The sequence below is a fragment of the Fopius arisanus genome, unplaced genomic scaffold, assembly GCF_000806365.1.
Source record: "Fopius arisanus strain USDA-PBARC FA_bdor unplaced genomic scaffold, ASM80636v1 scaffold00030, whole genome shotgun sequence".
NCBI lineage: Eukaryota > Metazoa > Arthropoda > Insecta > Hymenoptera > Braconidae > Fopius > Fopius arisanus.
The window spans coordinates 611,879-620,470 of record NW_011887769.1 but is presented as its reverse complement, the minus strand read 5'-3'; the positions used below and the strand labels follow the sequence as shown (position 1 = coordinate 620,470).

At 36.2% G+C, this 8,592-nt stretch overlaps 1 protein-coding gene across 10 annotated transcripts in view; it reads left to right on the top strand.

Annotated features, from left to right (window-relative positions):
- Positions 1 to 8,592, top strand: part of Sema5c (Semaphorin 5c) — a 72,757-nt gene that overhangs the window by 57,865 nt on the left and 6,300 nt on the right. For all 10 annotated transcript variants that reach the window (XM_011302981.1, XM_011302987.1, XM_011302985.1 and 7 more), the window contains exon 4: positions 7,625 to 7,832. In XM_011302981.1, the coding sequence (XP_011301283.1) occupies positions 7,625 to 7,832 (208 nt within the window). The remainder of the gene's footprint in view (positions 1 to 7,624; positions 7,833 to 8,592) is intronic.

Below are 8,592 nucleotides of genomic sequence, written 5' to 3'. Positions count from 1 at the left end.
AGAATTATCCAATAAGAGTGACTGATCAAATCTAATATAGCCATTGAAGTTCAAATGAGTTTTTTATTAAAGTTCAAAAAGGTTAAAAAATTCCATTAAGGTTCAACTCATTGGAAATTTTAGATGGAAAAATGACTTTTGGAGAATTTTTGTTTGCAACGTCTTTCTTGCCTTCTTATCTCTAACAGATTTATCATAATTCATGAGGGAAGTGTATGTAAATCAGAAAATCAGTTATTAATTAACACAAAAATTGAATTTTACAAAAACCCCAGATAAAACATCCCCGGGGGCGGGGGTTGGGGGGGACCAAAAGTTTTTTTCTTTTTTTTTTTTCTTTTTTTGGAGACTCCGATTATCATCTTCGTGGCCTATGCATATGAAATCAACGGTTGTTTGTTAGAAAGCTCAAATTTAGCAATAATGTTATTTAGTTCCCCAAAAATCGTAGGTTAATTACTAGAGGTCTCAATGAAAAAACTCTCTCACAAAAAAAGATTCTTTTTATCTTAATATGAATAACACAGTTCTGGATTTCTACGTTAAATTATTTTTCATTCATAACCCAACAAACCTCATGAATAATGCTAATTGTCTTTCTGCACCCACAACTCTACCAGGTAAAACCCCAGGTACCCCGCTGGATCTAATTACCCGCGTGTGCAACCTGGCGCGAAAATACAACACGTTGAGGATTTAAAAAACCGACGCCCAGCTGTGCTCCACACCAAGAGGATAATTGATTAATATTAACCTCTGAGTTGTATTCCAAAACCCCATAAACACGTATTACCGAATTCTTTATGAATCCAGTTAAAAACCTGCTACTCACGGAATATCAAAACATTTGCTCCTCCAAAAATAATCCCCTGATTCCCTGAAAGAGTGTTATATAATACTGTATCGAATGAACTAATTCTTCCATATAATAATTGAATATCTGAAAAGTTGCAAGTATTTGTCAGAAATACATCAATTAATATGTAATTTAAAAAATGATCCACAAATGTTTGTGTTATATTAAAACAAGTACTTCCTAATCCCTAAATATGTATTCAAATTATTATATTCGAATTATTTTTCTCAGTAAACCCCTTCATTTCTTTAATTGAATAAAAAAAATTCTAATATTTTCTCTGCAAATTCAATACATCCCAAGATAAATCGATACAGAAAAAAAAAAAATTTACTAATCTCACTTTACCACTCGGCTACCGAATTTAATACTATTTATTCGATATTTAATTAATTTAAATACCCGATATACATGACAAACCATGATAAAAATCAAATCCAATTAGAAAATGGGCACTCGGCTGTCAGCAAATGCTCAAAACCCGCAGGAAAATCGTTATGATTGATTACTCAATAAAAATAGAGCAAACGATTGGAAATATATCAACACGATCTTAACGACGTTTAATTGCAACGGCATTATTCCACGTGTCACAAACAAATTATCAATTTCCCTCCCCCTCTATCGAATTGACAAAAAAAAAGTCGAGGAAGAATGCAGAGGCTGGCGCCAGTAGTTGCATTTATTCGTTCACTGCGTCTAGTTCAGGATTTATGTATTAATCGGCGTCTTGGGGTCCTATTGGTAAACACCAGACAGGTATATACGCATTTAGTTACACTCTGTGTGTACTCGATTGAGTATGATCTACTCCCGCGGGAATATTCTAACCCACTGGTGCACAATATGCTCTCGGGTATCAGTGAAAGGGACATGCGATAGACGTCCGACCAGAGGTTAATAAAAATTCAGCGATATTAAATGAACAAATAGTAATAAAATATCCATTTCTCAGTGGTTAAAAAAATCTGGAGGTTCTCATTTCCATCAGCACAACGGCCCATATCATGCAGTGCGAAATGATTTAATGCCCAGAATTTGAACACAACATTTCGCTATTGAATGCGACGTAAATAGCCTGTATTTGTGTTTATTAGTGACAATCTCAACAAGTCGAGCACTCGGTTTTTATGGGGAACGTAAAAGTTATGCCTGAGACGAGATTTCTGCGGCATTTAGATGTGTGGGCTGAACCAACGGCCCACGTCTTCGCGGATTGTCTCTAAATAGTTGCGTTATTATTTTTGAACTTTTCAGGATAATTTTTTATCGATTGAACGTCCCTCCGAGGTAATTGCGGAGGAGGAATGAATCATCGGGGTGACGGTGAAAAAATATTTCATGGAGCTTTCATTATTCATAATTGCTGTGAGAGGAAAAAATTGTTTTGATACAGAAGATATATTCTCTTGTCAATTTTTTAATCGTGAAATCGCGTGATAAATGATTTCGTTCGCGAGAATTTTTGAGTGTTTGAACGTTTAAAGTGATCCCCTCATGAATTCAAGACTTTTTGGGACTTTGATTACGTAGTGTCTCGCACGAAAAACAGCATTTCAGATAATGTTTCATAGACTTCAATTTGTAGTGAAAATTTCTGTCTAGATTTTAGGCGAATTGTATTAATTTTTGGAAAACCTTACGTTACTTGACAATTATCTTGAGATAAATGAAAATAAAAGAACCAAAGATTCATACCAATATTTATCAGGAATTCCACGATTTAAGAAACTGATAAGAGACTTTTTTTTTATATAAATAAAATTTCGTTGTTATAGGTATTTTTTTCTGTCTGTTGCAATGAACTAAAATTTTATAAAAATTTATCGCGATTTGTCTGAAATAGAATTTACCGGACGCACTCGACTGAATTTTGCCTGACGTCTGCAACACGTGTCAGGACAACGAAGGCTATCAGCCTCAAACGAAAATGCAAATTGTGGCGCCCAACATTCACTTTCCCCCCCAGCCGAGAAAAATCCCCGCAATCACTCAAGAGTGAGACTTCCGCTTGCTATTTTTATAGTTAATTTATCGTTTCGGGTTTTGTGTGAATAGCATAATGAGAAGGGACAATATTGAAGATTGGAGATTGGTGGAAGGTTGTTACGTGTCTCAACAGGTTAATGCTCGACACGTGTACACGCAGTGCAATTAGTTGAGGTACGCGTACGGTTAATTAATGAAGAAAGGGAGATAAGGAGGATTATTAGTGAAATCACATGTAATGGAGAATTCGCCGATCAAGTTGATGTTCACTTGGGTGATTTCAGGGCAACTCGACAGTTGGTAATACCTAACATTTTTTTTTAATATTGCTGACGCAATTTAATTGATAAATTTCCATATTGGCAAATTTAGGAGCTGTGCATCATTTTTTTAAATTGCTGAGTTTTGTGGAAAATAAGTCTGAGTTCGATTTCATTCACAAGCATTTATGAATGAGAATTAAATGAAAATTGACTGTTAAATTTCCTTCAATTTCGCGGATTTTTTATTAACTTTAAAGGAATAATCTAATTTAAAATCAAACTTTCCATGGATTATTTCTTGGAAACTGATATTTAACTTGAAAGCCTCAAAAATACAGGGGAAATTGTAGGCACAATGAAAAGCGTTTTCGTTTTTCACCGCATCATCTGGCTCAATTTTTTTTTTATTGAATTTTATTAGCTGAATCCAATGTATTAATTATGTACTGTCATTAGAAAAATTAAGAATCCTACACGAAAACTACATTGAGTATTCCTACAGAAATATCCATTACAATATACATATATATTTTGTATATGTCTCCATATGATGATTATATATAGGTGCGCAAAGCGCCTCCGAAATGCTAGTACATTGAAAAATCACGCGAAAATAATCAAAAATAGTAACAAATTAATTCTGTCCCAGCGAAGCCGATAAAACCCGATAAATTTAACGCAACATTAACTATCCCTATCGATATAAATCGCCCAATGAATATGCTAATCCAAAATCACTGACGAATGAACGAAACGGATCAGAAAGGACGAGAACAAACGCTCACCGAGACCGAGTGGTCAATTAATCCTCGAGGATCTGAAGTAGGTGTCTCATGCCCTTCACCATCCAAAGAAGTCCCTGGGGATTGTGCCAGCAAAAATAGCGAGGGCGATAAAAAACAGTGAAGTTGATCGAGAAATAAAAATAGCAGAGACGTGGGGGTGGACAGGCGATTGGTGGGAAGCCCCGAGGTAACGACTGCGTTCATCTCCACGGAATAAAAAAAAAAATCCGAGGAGAAAAAGGGCGAGAGTCCATGGAAAAACCCTTATATACTTGTCCCATCATCCTGCACTTCATATGTTTACTATTTATTAATTCCCTTTCCATTCCGCTCTCTGGTATTTTGACTGATCCAAGACACCAGTTCCAACTTCCGCCCACGTATTTGCGTTCCTCCGGTGTTATTGTGTCGAACTCCGTGAATTGTACGAATACTATTTCTCAAACGTCTCCCTAAAATTCCACGAGCATTAAATCTATGGGGGGTCATAAATCTGCTTGTCAAATTACCGCCGGCCGAAAATCTCACTGATTTTATTTCTCTGTTTTTTTCGATTCACTCTTTTCGCTAGAATATCTCATCTTGTATTGGCGGTTTCCTGTCAAACCTCTTCCTCGTAGAAAATAATATATTCCTATATATAGAAATAATTTTTTTGTGTACAGCGAAGTGGTAATGTGAGTTCAATCAAAAATTAAGAAAATTACCGGGTTTGATTTATTTCACTTTGTCACTTGGTTGCTGACTTTAAATTCAATTGCTACTTTTGTGGTTTGGTGACACTTGAAATTTGAAGAGTAGCTTTCTAATAGTGTTATGAGTAGTTTTTTGGGGGGTCCGGTGGGATAAAACCGTTAAGATTGACGTGAGGATGAGGCAACGACGGGAGATATTGTTGGGCTACTTATCGGTCACATTGAAACAGATTGCTTCCTGCTCACTGCGCAAATAATCTTCCTTGAACGGTTATGAGAAGTTGTTGAGGTCTTGTTACGCTCCAACACTGAAGAGGATGACCCCCAGTGGGTCATTGAGTGTTGGCAGGAGATGCGGACAAATAAACATTGTCAAACCATTTTTATTGCTTGAGAAATTCATAGGAATTGTTCCAATATAGTCGTCAACCAAAAGCAATTGCTGAAAAAATTTCGGGAAATAAGAAACTGGAATTTTAGATTTCAATAGAGTTCAATTCTAGTATTGTCCGAGGTATTGCCTGAATTTTCCTGCTTTTCCATAAATTTTCATGGAGTAATTCAATAGCAAAGGAGTAAATGGTAAAAAAATTGATTCAGCTAACAGGTGATTGATCTGGTATCGTTTCTACTCGTTACGAGCAGCTGTTAGGACTATTCATCGAAGCATTATTTATCATGGGAACAATTCATTCAGTATTACTTATCACATAACTAATTACATCGTTTACACTATTTTCGTTTCCACCACAATTAAATGGAGGCACTAGGAGCTAATTCATTTGAGTATCTTTCAACTTTTCCAAGCGGAGAATCAATATTTTGATTTCCGTGATAATATTGTTTGCTATTGTTTACTATTGTTTCCTATTGTTGCGATAAAAGGAGGTGTGATGTATTTTATGCTGTAATAAAAGAAACCATAATTAATTACGCCACAATGAATGATAAATGATGGTGTAATGATTTGTGGCATAATATGCTGAGGTAGAATCTTGAAATAAATTTAGCAGTAAATGTTACTAGCCAGTTCCTAGGCTCTTACCGGAAATTTCAACGGGCAATTTTGACTAGTGAATGAGAAAACGCTGGATAGTGAATATAAAGGATTTTTACTAGCACTGATAGATACCGCGATAATTCTGAACGGTGAAATTAGCATGTATTTAGCCCCAAAGGCTAATGTACACGTCCATCTCTCCAGCGATAACAAATCAGGGTGAAATTCCCTGAGACCCTAACATGCAGAAGGTTTATTAATTGGCATTCTACGGTACCTGATCGCACTTATACTCCACTTTATAATAATTACCTTGGTTAAGAACTATCTCATGATAGGGAGTTGTGTTTCGAGCGGACAAGTGAGAGAGGTAGCGCCCACGTAGGCGCCATTTATGCTTGGCTCGCCGGTTTTCACGTCTCGGCGATTTGCCTCCGTGTGCATTTGTCGCCCCGAGGATACCTTGAGACACGTGTTACCAAAGAGGGAATTAAAAAAATATTGACTCGAGGGGAAAATTTTATCGAGCCAATTGAGAGGGAAAAAGTTCACTCGCACGTATCAGAAATGAGTGATTAGAGGCTCAACTAATCTCACTGCTCGATCAGTATTTTATTTAGTGTTTCATTCACATTCTGATAATTCAGAGTGGGAAAAACCAGAGAAAGTCATCGAGGACAATTTTTGAATAATAAATGTCTCGTATTTTGGTGAAATTAATGATAAAAACCGAAAATTCAGTCCATTAATCTCTTGATTCTGAGTCCGAGCAGCACAAAACCACCAGCATGTACCCTGATAACGGCTTATCCATCGTCCGACTCCAACTGGATCCATTTTTTATCTCCGAATGCCCGGTGCCAACGCCTGGTTTATTTATAAAATGATCGGTAATTTATTTATCGAGTGTACACGCACCCCAACCTACTCTCATTGAGATACGGGAGCATACCCCGAGTTTTGCGAATAATTTCAGTATCGATTGTGGAGCTAGATCGCCTACGAGAACGTGAGCAACGTCTGTTACCAATGATAAAAGGCACGAAATGGAGAGCTCAAGTGGGTTGCGAGAGGAATGTTGTCTGGAGTCACTTGACTTTGTCGTATCGTCAAAAAAACACTGCCCACTTGAAAGCACGACCTGTTGGGGACATTCGAGGTCGTACTAACATTTCTCGAGAGAAATTTGCGAGCCGCAAACATTCGAAATAATTCTTCATTCGATCACATTAAATTGCAGAACACTGTCACATTTTCCCTTTTTCCTTTTCCCGTTTCCCTTTTTCCTTTTCCCTTTTTCCTTTTTAAAAATCCAGGTGTAACGGAAAGTGTCACCGCTTCTCGTCGCGTAGCTTAGCTTATGAGAATAATTTTCATATATATCATAATCATAATCATAATCATAATCATAATCATAATCACAAGAAATATGTAAATACCCCACAATACGGGCCCCAGCACTTCAAATAAATAAAAAACAAAAAATAAAAAATACATTTATTTTCGCAAGTCCTCCCATATGATGATCATAATCGCATTAAATTCTGGTGGGAGAAATTTCTTGAATTACCACCAACCGTTCCAAAGGAATTCGGAAGAATAATTTTTCAGGACACTAATTCTGTTTTATTATAAATAATTATAATATTAATAATCTATCATTAATTTATTATCTTATTGAATATTATTGGAATTAACGAAAGTATAATCGAGATATAAAATTGTGGTTTAACTACACTGAGAGAAATATTCAATAAAAATTACGTGTATTTTCCGTAATTCTGGAGCGAAATGTGGTTGTCGGAAATTTTACGGAACTGTCACGTAATTTTTAACTAAAGTCACGGAATTTTTCCACGGTGTTCCGTAATTTTTATCTGAATTATCGGTGAAAAATAACGATACCGTCACTTAAATTTTTCAAATCAACTCCGCAATCGGTAAGTGAACTGAAAGTTCCGTAATTTTTACTAAATATTTCTCTCCGTGTAGTCCAATCGACATTTCTAATAATTATCTTTTTTTTTTTTCTCCAGAGATAATTTATACCGTCTGACATTGAACTCATTGACTCTTCTGGAGCACGCGACATGGCCAGCACCCCTTGAAAAGGCCTCTATCTGTCAGGATAAAGGTCAGACCGCCCAGGACTGCCACAACTACATAAAAGTCCTCCTGAGCAATGGAAAGAGCCTCTTCACCTGTGGAACCCATGCCTTCAGTCCGCAGTGCACCTGGCGTGAGGTAATTTTTTCTGAGACAACTAATCGTATTATGCATTATAAAAAAAACTCGTGGGGTGCAACTGACGCTGTTTACCCTCCCGCATGATTCTGAATTCATTCTGGCATCAATGATTCGAGGCCAAATAATTTTTATCAGAAATTCATAAACTAGTAATAATAATAATAAACGTGTATCACCTAAATCACTCATAAGGTACATATATCTCAAATTAAGAGAGATCAAGAGATTTTCATAATCATATTTTTTGTAGAGGAACACGTGCACTAGAGGCATGGTTTATAGAACATGTGATCCTCCATATGAAATTATGCGCACTTCTAGTTTCCGAGATATCGACACTTTCGTGATTTGGGTTGGAATTATTATCCGATAATTTTATCATATTTATCACTCGATTTGACGCATCATAATGATACCGTGGGTCAGTTTAAAATTTAGACTACAATCCCAGAAAAATCCAAATAGAGCACTAATAAATCCATTGTCTACCTTTAATATCGATTTTCTCAAAATATTGTTTTGCAAGTTTACAATTTTAAACTTTAAACTCCACGAATTGAACAGTTCTATTTGGACTCAATATTTCCGGAATTTGATCAGGAATGCCCATGTAGCTAACTCCATATAGCTAACAAGGGGTCTTTTCATGTGGACATCTGCATATCTCTTCGTTTAGAAAATCATTACCGATCATTGCGGCTGAGCCAAGTCTACTTGTCTTAGTCTACCCATTTACTGAAGATTCTTAATCATTTTC